The following is a 16,107-nucleotide window of genomic DNA, read 5'->3' as shown; positions in this document are numbered from 1 at the left end:
GTCGACGACGAAGAGTAGTGTCGGGGATAGGAATATTTAAATTTCGGAGATATTGTTTATATGGACCTCGATGTGACATTTCTTTTTATAAAAAAAAAAACTATTAACTTGTAATTTTATTATTTAAATTTGGAGTTGATTCCTTCAGACTCGTACAGCTTGCTAATGTTAGCGGGAGATATTAGAATATTGCCCCATATAAGGCCCGAACATGCCGTTTTTACGTATACGGTACTGTAATTACTGCACACTGTGCACCATATGCTATTCGATCATGCGCAGATCGAATTTATTTTTATAACTGGAAATAATTTGAACAATTGCCACCACAGAGTTATCATCTAAAGTCAGCGGCACACGATGCTTGTTTTCTTGCTGGATCGCTAGCTGGATTAAAATCTTGCCATACTGTTTTGGCTGTGGCAAGCACCGTGCTAACAGTGACAGTATCGCAGCCAATTCGATGGTAAGAATTTGATCCAGCTAGCAATCCAGCAGGAAAACAAGCATCGTGTACCGCTGGCTTAAGTGTGATGTACTGGGCTGGCAACATTCTTATTATTGACCTATAAGAAGTTATTTTGTTTTTTTTACAAATAACGCGCGTGTTTTCGGCGTGACGACGTCGTAGACGCAGGCGCTCGGTGTCCGTTTGGGTAACGCCATGTTCGCGGGCATTGCTTCACTTTTGTTTTTATTGTGCATTGGACGTGATCTAGCCATATTGCCTTCGCTCATTTTTGGAAGGCAGGAGCCATTATTTAAGAAGAAGAAGTTCTATCGCATCGTGAAAATTTTAAGAGTGCAAATAAGTGTTAAACAAGTTAAAGTTATGCAAAATAAACTGTCGGATGAAAAGTGTCTCGTCGTGCAGTTTATAAATGAGAGACATAAACCTGTTCAAGTAGGCTTTCAAGCCTGGCTAAAGGAGGAAAATAATACTAAAGGAAACTCAGTCTCCTCGAGTCACCTCCTAGACTCTGAGGTGATCATTCGATGGCCCAAAGGAGAAGATATTAAATGTGCCCAAATGATGGAAAAAATTATTAAGAAGAAGAGTATTATTTGGGAGGACTTGGTTGTAAGGGTGAGATCTCTGGGAAGTAAGTAATATTTTTAACATAATTTAATATATAGAAGAGAGTTGCCAAGTGTACCTGATTGTCTAAATCTATTTTTCTCGTTTAATAATATTTTTTATTTTTATTTAATATAACTTACATTTATTGACAAAAATATAAAATACCGTAAAACGGGGTTATTTCGCTCAAATTTTATAGTTTTTTGAAAAAAAACTATGGGTAAAAGGTAAATTAAATATTGATACTGAAAATATATAATCTCTAACTCTTCCTCTTTCATATTAAAACCTGAAAAAATTATTATATATTGTATAAAATTATTTATGTACCTATCTTTATGCAGTGAGCGAATTTACCCCTTAATGAGGGGTTATTTCGCTCAACTTTCATTAAAAGGTAAAATATATTTATTTACGAAATGCAATCATTTTATAGAATCATTGGCAAAGAAATAAGATATAAATAACATTCAAAATCAATAAAATAAATATTTTTTGACATTTTGTATTTTATATTTATTAGAATTTATTCACAATACAACCGTAGTCATAAACGGTTTACAAATTAGAAAAATAATATCTTTCTTTAGTCTTACATTTCAATTCTAGTTTAGAAATGATTTCTTTTCTTTCTATGTTTTGTACATCAGGCACAAGTGGAAAAACAAAATGAATATTCTTTTTTTCTTTCTTTTCAAGAAATTCGATCTCAAAAACATTTTCATCAATATCGGTGACTATTTGTCCTACTCGTAATTTTTTCTTTGAGTCTTCTCCGGATGTTGATTTTATTGACACAAAATCCTTGTCTTTCAAAATCAATTCAATTTTTGATTTATCCTTACTGTCATTGGCAACGATAGCATTGAAGTCATCTTCATAATCACTCTCATCGGATTCAACGATTTTTCTCAGGCCTACCCGGTCGCCTTTTTTCTTTCACTTCATCCAAAGATTCGGCATTCTCATTTTCAACGAGTATTTTTGTTGGTCTCCCACGTTTTTTCTTTTCCTTTCCCTTTTCCAGCTCACTTTTCTTGAAAGAATCCACATCCTCGATACTCACGCTGTTCCCAGGCTCAATTTTGAGTTTATTACTGCTACGACTCGAACGTTTATCTGATGATGTTTCAGATCTTTTTGTTTCCAGATAAGAGATGAATGTATCAAGTACAACAGCAGAGTTTTGCTTACTTTTGTCTGCATTTAGTAACTTCTTTAAAACAGATTCTCTAGCAAGTGGTATGATACCGCAGGCCTTAAATCCAGACTTGATGTTCACCATCATTTTCTCGCCAACTTGTTCAACTGCAGATTTCAAAAGGCTTGGAAAAAGTGCTTTCGGTATTACTCCACGGTTTTTACTCTTCCATATATTCAATACATTTCTCCAACTGTTCTTCAACGATCGAAATACAGCGACGTCCAATGGTTGGGTAAGGTGAGTTGAATTAGGTGGCAATAAGATGAAACCAATATCATTTTCTTGACATTGAGAAATTACCATCTGAGAAATGTGACTAGGTAGATTATCACCGATTAGAGCTTTTTTACCAGGAAGCTTTTTTAAAAAAGGTAAACATATTGTCATAAACCAATCTTCAAAAATGTTCATGTCGAACCATCCGCTTTCGTTTCGGTTGTACCGCGCACCTGTAATTCCTCCTTCAACCCATGTAGGATAAAGATTCTTCGCCTTGTAGACCGTATAAGGAGGAAGCAATATACCATCCCCAGTTGCAGCGAACATAACGCTTGTGGAGGATTTAGAAGAATCAATTATTCGCTCTGGATGGTTTGTACCTCTTTTCACGATGACTTCAACGCTTCCAGGATCATCTGAGAAATTGGTTTCATCGTAATTAATGATATTTGATGGAGGAATCCCATTTAGGGAGATTTCTAAATTATCAAAATAGTTGTTGATAATTTTGTCATCAACTTTAGCTCTGCATCTTTTAATATTTTCGCTTAAGCGTAAAGACAAATCGGCATGACGTTTAAAAAATGATGCCACCCAATCTCGACCTGGCCTATTATTTTTGAAGCGAGTTTGACGTTTTAATTGAGTCAAGTACATTTGTACAATGTTGCGGAGGTCATGAACTGTCAAAGGAAATCCCCAAGATCCAGCAGTTTTCAAAGCTTCGACAACTGTCGTTTCTTCGGTACTCGATAATTCGCAAGGATGGCCATGTTTTTTAACATGTTTATTTTTTAATTTGTCTCTTATGGTAGAAAATGGAACTTCGTACTCTTCTGCAATTTTTCTAATTGATCTTTCACCTTTTCTACATTTTGCGATTGCATTTTCTAGTTGTTCTGTTGAATACTTGAAGTATGCTGACGAATCCGCCTTCCTTTTATATATTCGTCCCATGAGCGAAATAACCCTACAAAATTCAAATTTTTTGAAAAAATGATTTTTTTCAAAATCCATTTAGTTTTGTCAGGTTATTATCAGGTTATAATCATGTCAGAGACATAAGAAAATAGATTTATAGGTGCATTTGACACAAAATTTATTAAATAAAGTTATATAACCGACTATTGCACACTACTTGTTTAATGTGCAAAATAGGTATTTATAAACAATAACTATTTTTATTAAAACTTACCGATAATTCTGCTTCAAAATACATTCAAAATTCACTTTGACACTTCTATTAATAAAAACAGTTGAAAATCTTAGATTTTTCTCTCTAGAAACAGTGATATTTAAATTTTGAAAGAAAGGTTACCGTTGAGCGACTTTACCCTACATGAGCGAAATAACCCCGTTTTACGGTAAATGAGAAACGAGTAATACATAATGTATACACAAGAATTTAACAGGTTATATCTTAATGCAAATAACATTTAATAATCTTATAAAATCTATCTGGTTTCCATATTAAATCTCACTTACCATCAATTTTATTACAAAAAAAATGGTATTAATGTTAAACTACTAATTGATTTTAATAAAATTAATAATTGGTATGACTAAAAATGTATTACTGCAAAAATTAATTTAAGCTATTATCATTTTGACATTTTTATCTTATGTTACTTTTTTTAATAAGCAATGTTCCCAACTCTGTTTTAAGTAATTTTCATTTAACAACTCTTCCCTACATTCTGTAAATGAATATTTAAGTATAAAATAAGTGTCGATTTTTAGTATTTACTGATATGTGCCAACACGTCAAAAATATTGAACTTTTTGGTGTACCTAATCCTTCTCGAGAGGAAAGACGTATACTTTGCAACAGATCATCAGGCTCTGATCAAAGCCATATGCTTAATCTCAACTCATCAGAACATGACAGTGTCAGTATCTGCAATAATATGTTTTTTAGTAATAGTTATATATTCTTCTTTTTAATCATTTATATTTGAAACTATATACAGCTTGTTATGTTATCGTAATAGTAATGCTTGTAAGCTTTCTCTTTTATTTGGTATAAATATAAGACTTGTTATTCTTGTAAACTTTGTATAAAATATGTTCTCTATATAATCTTCTCTCTCTCTTTCTCTTTCATCTATAACAGGAGTCTGATGAATCATCAAAAAAGCGAAAGAAGATAGAACCATCAAATGTTGAAAAGACTCAAGCTTCGCTCAAGTCGCATATTAAATAAAAAAAGCGGAAAAAGACTGAACCATCAAATGTCGGAAATACTCGAGCTTTACTTCAGTCGCAAATTGAAAATTTATCAACAAATTTTGTTAAGAAATCTTCTCAGGTACATTTAATATTGTCTTATGTATTTGGAGAAAAATACTACATTTTTTGCGTACGCAAAACTTTAAATATTTAAAATTAAATATGCATTTTTTTATTCTTCCTCCGTTCATGTTTTTTTCAAGAAAGCACAATTTATAAAATTAATTTAATAAAATTAATTTAATAATTAACTTGGAAAGAAAAAGGGTACAATTAGAATAATTTGTGTAATAAATAAGTTTTGCTTGATAAAAATCAGCGTTTGCGTAAAGTTATCTGCGCTTAACTCCTAGTGCCTTTTTTCTTTCCAAGTTAATTTTGAATTGTACGGGAGTTTTTATTATCAAAGAATTATTATATAATTTAATTTAATAAGTCTTACTTTAGGATTTTTATCTATTTCTAGATTGATTTAATAAGCAGTGATGATGAGGAGAATGACGAAGACGGTTCCATGTTTAAATGGACTAAAATTAAACTAATGGATTTTTTTTAATAAATACTTTGAAAATGGATAACAAAAAACTAAGACAAGATAATGCAAGATTACGAGTATTAAGAACTATTAATGAAGGTAAAAGGTCTTGTGAAATGTAAATAACTGCTGTAACGCCTGTAACTATTTATTTTACATCTTATTGTCCGTTCTTTTGGTTTAATTCTAGATTTACATAAAATGACTGGTTTGTCATCAACTATATTTAAAAATATGGATAGATTGCGCAGAAACATTGATTCTCTGTGTATTAAAACTGGTCAAAGCAATAAGAAGAACGTAAGTAGTGACAACACTAATAATAATGAGAAACGAAGTTACTCAAATAAAAATGAACAAAAAGAAAATAATATTAGTAACATTGCTGGAACTACTTTGGAAGTTGTTAAAACACAGGGCGAGGTAAATCTTTTTATACGATGACAATAAACTTTATTTGTTATTTCTTTTGTGTGTATGTGTGTTTGTGTGCGTGCGTGCGTGTGCGTGTGTGTGTGTAGTGTACAAGGTATTTCACGACCACCTGCTCACTGTAGATTCCTAAAGTAATTTTGAGACAAAATAAATCTAATACTAAATCGTCGAAGCTGCAATAGTTTTTAAATTAATAAATTAATTAAAATTCTCTAATCACAGAGCTGACATTTTGCTCGCTTAGGTAAGATAATGTGACAATTGATGAAGGGGTGTTTCAGGACCCTCTCAGCAACTTCAAAATTATCATAAATATGCAATAATATTTTTATTAAGAATTGTTCTTGATCCCATACGTAATCTATTTATACATTACGAATGCATAATAATTATGCGTACATAATATATAAATAGATTCCATATGGAATTTAATAAAAATAAAAATATTACATATTAATAATAATAAAAATATTGCATATTATATCTGAAAGGGCCCTGAAGCACTTTCACTAATTGTCATATCATCATGTCTGAGCGCGCAAAATGTCAGCTCTGTATAGGTATATAGGGTAGAAGTACCGATTTTGGTCACCTTAGTACCGGTTTTCGTCTTTCATTCACCGTGAACTTTATTTTATTGAAACGTGAAGAAACACACATTATTTCAAATGTTGCTAAAATAGACAAATTACTATTTGGTATCGTCATTGATCATATGTAGACACAAAAAATCCCTAAAAATATTTGTAGTGGCCGGTACTCCTACCCTAGATGTATGTTAAAATATTAAATAATCGATATTCAATATAAATCTATTTTTTAATTCAGAACAATTACTCCAACATCCACGCAGAGAAGAGCTTTATCATAAAAGTTCTTGATGTAGATAAACTTCAGCACGACTATGATACAGTTATTAATAACAAGGTTTTTATGAATTGTTAATAATTAATTCGTATTTAACACTCTTTTTAATAAGGAGTAATAATAGGAACACCATTTTGATTTTAATAAAGGTTTACGATAAAGCTAGACTGACTTTGATAAGCAATGTGTTACCAAGGTCTCATTTATGTCACAGAGAATGCTTAATAAACATATCTAAGGCGATAATAGTGTGAAATCTTATTCTTTATTGTATTTATCCTTTAGCTAAATATATTGAACTAAAAAACGTAATTGAGTAAAATTTTTCTAATGTTTGCTAAATAATACAAAATGTTTCGTGATTATTGATAGATTCTATTATAAACACCATGTTAGATACTTTTACTTTATTAAGCTCAAGATATATTGAAGTAGTCTTAATTTGTGTGTTAGCTGTTATTGTCTTATTATATGCCTATATTCCTACTGTATTCTTTTTATACTGTGTAACTTTTAACTGCAGGTAAACTCAGAAACAGAAACAAAAACTTGGTACCACACGTAGATTTTTCAAGAATTTGAAGTTATAGTAAACATTAAATCAACGTAACATTATTGAAATATTATTCATGATTTTGTTTTATGTCACCACATACGTTCAAGCAAATAATTTGTCAAATATTCTTGTGCAAACTACTTGTGCAAATTTATTTGAATGTGTGTGTCAGAAAACTGCAGTTATTTCGATTTGCACATTTTTGACACACACGTTCAAATAAAATTCCACTATAGCAGCTTGTACAAGCATATTTGACAAATTTGTTTAAACATGTGTGGTCGGTCTTAAACGATGATTATATCAAGATTTGATTAGTAATTATACTTTGGCTTTCAAAATTCATCATCGCAACAGATATTATTTGCTGATATACAGCAACCAGCTGCAGAGCAGTTTCTGGATAAATCAACCATTATATTAACTACCGCTATAGTAGAGGTAGCTAATATTTATTTTGCGCGCTTCAGATATACTTATATATTTATAAAAATATTATATCTTTTTAAAATATACATTTTTCTTTATTTCTATTTTATATTCTATTTTCTTTATTTCTATTTATATAGGAAGACATTACAGATTTTGCGGGTAGATATGTACAGACCGAAAAGTTAAAAAGACTCAGTCGCAGCAAGCTATCTCTATTCACAGCTTCTGTTATGGATCTTGTTTTCACAGATGAGGAAATGGCCAATTCCAGTATGACTGGATTAACGAGCAATTTCTTTCGAGGAAAAGGTAAATTCCATACAGAAGATGTGAAAGTCAAATCAGAGTTGAATCTTCAAGTGAAGAGGGCAGTGACGGGTAAGATACTACTATATACTGATTATTTTACAAGTTGAAATTCTAATTAACATTCTCTTTATTTTCAAGAACTTTCTATTTTATAATAATGATTATTTTTAATTCCCACAGAGTATATTCTAAAAGAATTTGATTGTCCCAAAGAAGGACCATTACACAAAGCTGCAATAGCAGAAATTTTCAAAGCAATGAAAAGTAAATTAAATAATAAATCTAATACATGGTGAAACAAACAAAATAATCAAAAGAAAGTGGAACCAGTAATTCATCAATAACAACAATGATTAATATTAAAGAAAGGAAGATTCAGCCTATAAGAGCGTTACGAACCTTCAAATAGTTTTTTATCTTAACTAATGATTTTTACTAATCTTATCATTCTTATTAATTTTCTATTAATTTTATCTTTACTAATGATTTACTAAATTTATTTAGAGAGGGATTTTTGATAATTTTAATTATACTTAATTGCAATTATAATGCAAATTATAATGAAAATTGCAAATATTTTATTTTCAATTTTTCAAAAAAAAATATATATATTATATAATAAAATAAAGTAAAAAATTGTATAGTATATAATACGTACGTATATTATGTAATTAATTATATTAATAAATAATTATATACAATAATATACTAATAGTATATATATATAATATATAGTTATTTATTATGTACTGATCTCACAATCAGTTTATACATATATTATCCAGTAGTACTTAATATTACTCCACGAAAATAATCCTGCCAGTATTCGCAATCATTTATTACTGAATATTCTTTAGTGCTCTCAGTACTATATTACAAAATAATAGTACTGAACGTACTAAAAAATTTCAGTAATAAATTACTGCAAATACTGGCATTCTATTATTTTGGCGAGTACTTCGGTAATACTGGGTAGTACTCAATTACTGAAAATATATATTTCTAGTAATTTAGTACTACCCAGTATTATCGAAGTACTCACCAAAATAATACTGCCAGTATTTGCAGTAATTTATTACTGAAATTTTTTTTAGTACTTTTAGTATTACTTTTCTATAAGGGAAGTAAAAGGAAAAAAATTTTTAGACGTTAAATGGGTATATACAAAAAAATCAGATGATAGATATAAAGCTAGGCTAGTTGTAAGGGGCTTCCAACAAACTGATGTAATTGAGGACATATACGCTCCAGTAGCAAAAAATCAAACGTTAAAAATTTTGCTTTCTTATTGTTGTAAAAATAGTTTAAAAATCGAACAAATGGATGTAGAAACTGCATTTTTAAACGGAAAAGTAAAATCGGAGGTATATGTCCATCAACCAAAAGGTTACGAAGACGGCACGAATAGAGTATACAAATTGTCAAAAGCGTTGTATGGATTGAGAGAGTCCTAGAGACTGGTATGAGTGTTTTGATGAGTGCATTACAAAAGTTCGTTTTAAAAGAAGTAATGTAGATCTCTGTTTATATAAAAAAGGAAAAGAGAATGATGAAATTTATGTTTTGATTTACGTAGATGATTTATTAATTTGTAGTAAAAGCAAGGAAAAAATATTAAGTATTAAGAAACTCTTGACAGATAGATTTAAAATGAAAGAGTTAGGAGAAGTCAAAGAGTATCTTGGAATAAATATAGATTATAATTATCGAAAAAAAGAACTCACTCTAACATAAGTCAAATGAAATATATAGAGTCACTAGCCGATAAGTATAAAATTCAAAATAGTAAATTGTATAGTACTCCAATGGAAGCAAATTTAAAACTTGGAAAGGCTGAAAGCTGCGAGTCAAACATAAAATATAGAAATTTAATAGGTGCTTTGCTATACATTAGTTCAAGTACGAGACCAGATATAAGTTACAGCGTCAATTATCTTAGTAGATATCAAAATAATTATAATGAAACGCATTGGAAATATGCCTTGCGAATTTTGAAATATCTGTATTTAACGAAAGATTTAGTTTTACGTTATAAAAAAAATGAAAATTGCGATATTATAAATTGTTATGTTGATGCTGATTGGGCAGGCGACAATACTGATCGGAACTCTACGTCAGGATACGCAATAAAATTATTTGGAAATGTAATTGATTGGAAATCAAGAAAACAAAAGTGTATAACCAAAGCTTCGACATATGCAGAGTATGTAGCATTATCTGAAGTAGTAAGCGAGATAAAGTATATAAGAGAATTAGTAAAAATATTCGACATAGATATAAAGGAACCGATAAAAATTTAAGAAGATAATTCAGGGGCAATAAATATTGCTAATAATGGTAATTTTACGAGAAATTCTAAACACATTGAGATACATTATCATTTTGTACATGAGAGTGTAAAAGAAAAACTGATTGATGTTCATAAAATAGACTCGAATGAGAATGTTGCGGATATTTTTACTAAAGCACTCTGTAAGGAGAAATTTGAAAAATTTAGATTTAACTTAAATGTTGTATGAAATAATAATAAAAAAAGAGGAAGGTAAAGAATATAGTACAAATGTAAGGAGGCGTGTTGAAATATATTATACATTTGACTGTATTCACATTAAAGGAAAGCAAAACAATGAGTCGCGCGTAGAATAAGTGAGAGCATGAACGAGTGTATGAGGGGAACACATACATATAAGTCACTCCTCTTGTAGCATGTATGTGTGAGTATCACGCGATTGCCAGAGTTGCCGAAACGGCCGACTGAGCGTTAGCAGATAGAAATGAGTCGTCGCCGACTACACATCTTGATAAAATCGCATTATATTAACAGAAATTTATAATAAAAGTAAAAGCAATTAGTGAAGTGAGTTATGGCGCTGTGTTTTTACAAAAAACACTCTGTTTTTATCCAATACTCAAATAAACAGCCGGGAACTAGTTTCTTATATGGCTAAATGGAGTAAATTTAAAATAATTTAGTTGCAAAATTAAGATAGTACAACAAAATAAAATGAAAAATTGAATTATTTACATTTTTAACTTCAACTTTATTAAGGAAAAAATAAAGACCGAATGGGATTCGAATTTCCATATACATCGATAAAAAATCCGACGCTTTGTTCGATTGAGAAATGGAGCATCTTTGAAGAAGCGATAAAACGACATTAACGACATTATTAATGTCGTTAACGACATTCTGCTAACATTTTACTTTCTGGGGACATATGTTATCAAGATGAAGGTCCTGATAGTAAAGCCTGTGAAAACAGACTAGGTGCAGAGCCTGTCGAACATTTTTGATTGCAGATTGGCAACAAATTGTAGACATGTATTATCAGATATTGTTAGCAAACTGCTGCTAAACAATGGTCGTAGGCCTCGTCTCGGCCGTTGACAAATTAAAGTGACGGTGCGCCTTACAATAGAGCTTAAATATTAACATACTCGATTACAAGCGTTACATGGGAATTCCGCCCGCCATGGCAGAATCCTTTTCTTCCTCGGTATTAAGGTCAACGGGTAGAAAACAAAGTTTCGCTGTTGGCCGTTTGTATTCTGAACGACTGGTTTTTACAGTCACGACACGAGTCAGCTCATCGTTTCCAGGATGACACCTTATGATACGCCCGAGTTCCCAATGACTCGGGGGCGCTAACTCGTTACGCACTAAGACGATTTGACCAACCTTAGCAAGCCGCAGGACGGTGCGCCATTTTGGACGCTGTTGAAGGGTATGCAAGTAATCCCTTGACCAAGACCTCCAAAATTCTTCCGCTATGCGTTGAACCATTTGCCAGCGCGACAATCGGTTCTCCTTTAAATTAAGCACACTAGGTTCAGCCGGAGCTAGGATGGGAGTTCCTATCAAAAAATGACCGGGTGTGATCGCATGATAATCGTCGAGATTATTGGAAACTGGGGCTATCGGACGCGAATTGAGGCATGCCTCGATCCGACAGAGAAGTGTCGACATTTCCTCGTAGGTTAGGGTGTATCGACCGATGCAACGTCTTAGGTGATGTTTAACGCTTTTAACGCCGGCCTCCCATAAACCGCCAAAGTGCGGTGCTGCGGGGGGTATGCCACTCGGTTTTGTCGGTCGCAAGATGGTTTCGAAAATTCGGATCGCGAATTGCCCTCGCATGGGCATCGAATAATTCTCGATTGGCGCCGTGGAAGGTTGTGCCGTTATCGGAATACATTGAGTTCGGTTGTCCGCGACGGGACACAAATCGCTGATATGCGGCAATAAAGGCAGAGGACGTATAATCGCTGACAAGCTCCACATGCAGAGCCTTGGTTGTGAGACACACGAACAGCGCGATATATGCCTTTTGCGACCTATGTCCTCGCCCGGATTTCACTCGGACATTGATGGGACCTGCATAATCGACACCGGTATGCGCAAATGCGCGAGCGGCACGATTGACTCTCTCAGCCGGGAGGTCGCCCATGAGTTCGACTGGTTTCTCGGCGCGTTCACGCGTGCATTGGATGCACTTGTAAAGAACGAATCGAACGGTAGCGCGAGACCGTAGAATCCAAAACTCAGCTCGCAATGATGTGAGCGATAATTGAGAGCCGGCATGCATCATTCTTAAGTGATGATGCCTGATAAGGAGTGCGACAAGCGGATGTGCGCGCAAGACAATGGGATTCTTTGCTGTGCCTGGTAGGCTTGATCGACGGAGTCTTCCTCGAATTCGAAGGAGTCCCTCTTCATCATAGTAAGGGTTGAGGGATGACAGGGCGCTGCCTTTTGGTAATGGACGCTGCTTGCTTAGAGCTGCGATCTCTTTTGGGAACTTATCCGACTGCATCCTTTTGAGCCAATGACTCTTAGCTTTCTGAATTTCTTCGGGGAGTAACGTATTGATATGAGGTTTTGTTTTGTTAGGGGCACGAAGTCGCGTGATAAAGCGGTACAGGTAAGCGGTGACCCGTAGCAATTTTGGCCATGAAGAATACCGCGTTTCGAGATCCCATGATGGGGAGGCGAGTAATGACAAGACTGGAGGATCTGATCGTTGTTCGAGAGTCACATCGGACGGTATCGAATGGCGTGATTCTGGCCATGACTCGGGAGGGTTTTGCAGCCATGGAGGGCCTTTCCACCACAAGTCATGTTTCTTGAACACGTTGGGATTTAGACCGCGTGATGCGCAATCAGCGGGATTGTTTTGCGTCGGGACATGATGCCAAGGAACTCCTGGGAGAAGATATTGGACAGTCGAAACCCGATTGGCGACGAACGTCTCCCATCTGGACGGTGACTGATTTAATCAGGCTAGAGTGATAGTGGAGTCCGTCCAGCAATGACACTCGAGATTTGGGAGTTAGAGCGATGTGTGGGTGTAATGAATTAAGCGTGCTAGTAGCACGGCAGCGGATAACTCTAATCGCGGAACGCTTAGCGTTTTAAGCGGTGCCACCCTAGATTTAGCGATTAAAAGGGAGACGGTAATTAAACTGTTTTGATCCACGGTCCGGAGATACACTACCGCGGCGAAGGCTGACGTCGAAGTGTCGGAAAATCCATGCAAGGCTATGTGTCTTGCGTTGGATACCGATGTAGTCCAGCGCGGAATACTCAAATCATTGAGATGCGAAAGTAATTCGTGGTAGTCGGACCACTCCTTAAGATGTTGGCGAGGGATTTCTTCGTCCCACTCACATTGAAGGGCCCACAATTTTTGCATGAATATTTTTGCGATAATAATAACGGGAGTCGCCCATCCTAATGGGTCGAAAAACTTCGCGATAGTCGACATAATGGCTCGTTTAGTTTTATCGGTTGATGCTGGTAAAGTTACACGAAATTGGAAAATGTCTAATTTAGGATTCCAGATTATTCCTAATACTTTAAGGCTCTCATTGTTCTGCAGAAATTTATGAGTTGCTAAACCGTGATCGGTGGGGTCGAGATCAGCGATCAGATCATTTACGTTGCTCGCCCATTTTCTTAGGTGAAAGCCTCCTCTTCTTAACAACTCGACTAATTGATCGCGTTTTTGACGAGCGAGAGTTGGATCATCTGCACCGAAAACGCAATCATCAACATAAGTCTGATGACCAAGAACGTAAGCGGCGAGTGGTAATTCGGCTCCTTCGTCTTCTATGAGTTGGTTCAAAACTCGAAGGGCTAAGTAGGGAGCGGCAGCTGTGCCATAGGTAACTGTAAGAAGACGGTACTCCGTGATGAGGGTGGCATGCGGTCGCCACACAATTCGTTGGTAATCGGTATCCCGAGGGTCGATTAGAATTTGCCGGTACATCTTGGCGATATCGACTATAAACACATAACGGTATTGACGCCACTGCAATAGAATCGCAGCTAAATCCTTTTGAAGTTTGGGGCCGATGAGCATATGGTCGTTGAGTGACAGTCCGTTTGAGGTTCGGCATGAGGCATTGAAAACGACTCGAAGGCGGGTTGTAGCACTGCTATCACATAGGACCGCATGATGCGGAATATAATAGGCTTGCTCTTGATTGGCAATTTCGGAGAGTGAACTTTTGGTCATATGACCGAGGGTTTCGTACTCTGCTAGAAAATCAGAGTACTCGGATGCTTTTCTGGGATCTCGACATAGTCGGCGATCCAACCGGTGTAGGCTGGTAATGGCGTTCTGACGCGATTCACCTAACGAAATGGGAGGTCCGTTTTTAAACGGTAATCGGACGACGTAACGTCCTTCCGGCGTGCGGGAATGTGTTGTTCGGAAGTGCTCTTCGCACTGGTGCTCCTCAGGGCTTCGAATTTCCAGCTGGGGAACCTCATCAATTTCCCAAAAGCGACGAAGATCGCGATCGAGACTTTCGAGAACGACTCCGTGATGTGCAAGATGGAAGCCTTTTGATTCATCAGTTTGAACCGAAGCGGTTGGTCCTGAGAGGATCCAACCTAGAGTCGTATTTTGCGCGGTGGGTTTATTCTCGTTACCCTGTCGGACTCCCTCAAGAACCAACATCCCGACTAGATCAGCGCCGATTATGACATCGATTGGTTCCGAACTCATGAGGTCGCGATCGGCAAGTTGGAGCCCTGTTAAGTGTTTCCAATTATAGTCACTCCGGACGCGACTTGGCATGTATTTAGTCAATGACCGAAGTATAAGCGCTGTTGTCGTGTATGCAGGTCCCTCGCTGCTCGCTGGGGTAATTGTAATTTGGGCCGCGTGACGCGCTACGGACTGCATCTCGCTAATGCCTGTGATGAACACAGAACGATTCATCCTCGATAATCGTAAGCGTTGCGCAAGCGATTCGGTTATAAAGGTGGATACAGATCCTTGATCAAGAAGCGCACGCACGGTAATGAACCGGTTATGAGGGGAATAAACTCTTATTAATGCTGTCGCGAGTAAGATTTGAGATTTCGGTGCCACGGTTTTTGAGATTAAATGAGACGTGATATGAGTCGAATTCTCACTGCTTGCGGGAGTCGTTGTCGACGGTTGCTCCGATTCGACATGCGGCGCGGAGGCATCGAAATGCAATAACGTGTGATGCCGTTTACTACACCTTTTGCACGCGCGAGTGCTTTTGCAGTCTTTCACTGAGTGTTTGACACCAAAACAATTGGAGCACCGTTTTTGAGTTTTGATAAACTCAAAACGCTGGGATGGAGTCTGCTTTAAGAATGTAGGACATTGGTATAATAAATGATTCTCCTTACAAAGTGTACACGAAAACGGAGCGGCGGACGCGATATGCGAGGCGAGTGTTCGCTTTTTGGAATTCGGGGGTGACTTCTCGGTTTGAGTCGCCGGTGCTAATGCATCGAGTGCGCGGATGCGAGCTGCGAGGAAGCTGTCAAGCTCGTGATAACTTGGATACTCTACGGCATCGCCAAGCTTAAGTTCCCAAGCCTTCCGTGAAGACTTATCAAGTTTCTGCGCCACTAGAAAAACAAGTAAATCACTCCAATGCTCGGTAGCGCAACCGAGATTACTGAGAGCTTGTATCGCTTTGTTAGTTTGATCGCGAATATTACGAAGATTGTTGGAGGTCTCGTACGTGCAAGTTGGCAAATTGAAAAGCGAAGTTAAATGTGTCGTAATAAGACGACGCTTATTGTCGTAACGCGACAGGAGAATATTCCATACTATTTCAAAGTTACTATTCGTAACTGCAAGGTGGTCAAGAGCATTACGCGCACTCCCTTCTACACAAGAACTTAAATAATGCATGCGATCGACATTAGTTAAAGTACAATCATCGTAAATCATCGACTTAAATTTATC

General features: G+C 35.8%; 2 protein-coding genes across 2 annotated transcripts; both read right to left on the bottom strand.

Moving 5' to 3' along the window:
- Positions 1–1,979: 1,979 nt before the first annotated feature.
- Positions 1,980–3,461, bottom strand: LOC108772024 (uncharacterized). The gene has a single exon (XM_018537468.1). The coding sequence runs from the start codon at positions 3,459–3,461 to the stop codon at positions 1,980–1,982; it is 1,482 nt and encodes a 493-aa protein (XP_018392970.1).
- Positions 3,462–11,892: 8,431 nt separating this feature from the next.
- Positions 11,893–15,992, bottom strand: LOC108772023 (uncharacterized; the record flags this gene model as incomplete). Its single annotated transcript, XM_018537467.1, has 2 exons — positions 11,893–13,134; positions 13,363–15,992. Coding segments are annotated over 2 exons (3,872 nt in total), but the record flags the coding sequence as incomplete, so codon positions are not given.
- Positions 15,993–16,107: the final 115 nt, after the last annotated feature.

Source organism: Cyphomyrmex costatus, unplaced genomic scaffold (assembly GCF_001594065.2).
Source record: "Cyphomyrmex costatus isolate MS0001 unplaced genomic scaffold, Ccosl1.0 scaffold174, whole genome shotgun sequence".
Classification (NCBI taxonomy): Eukaryota; Metazoa; Arthropoda; class Insecta; order Hymenoptera; family Formicidae; genus Cyphomyrmex; species Cyphomyrmex costatus.
This window is presented reverse-complemented; position numbering and strand designations above follow the sequence as displayed.

Bases quoted from the DNA above. Each gene is read 5' to 3' on its own strand.
- LOC108772024 (XM_018537468.1), bottom strand. From the start codon at position 3,461: ATGGGACGAATATATAAAAGGAAGGCGGATTCGTCAGCATACTTCAAG.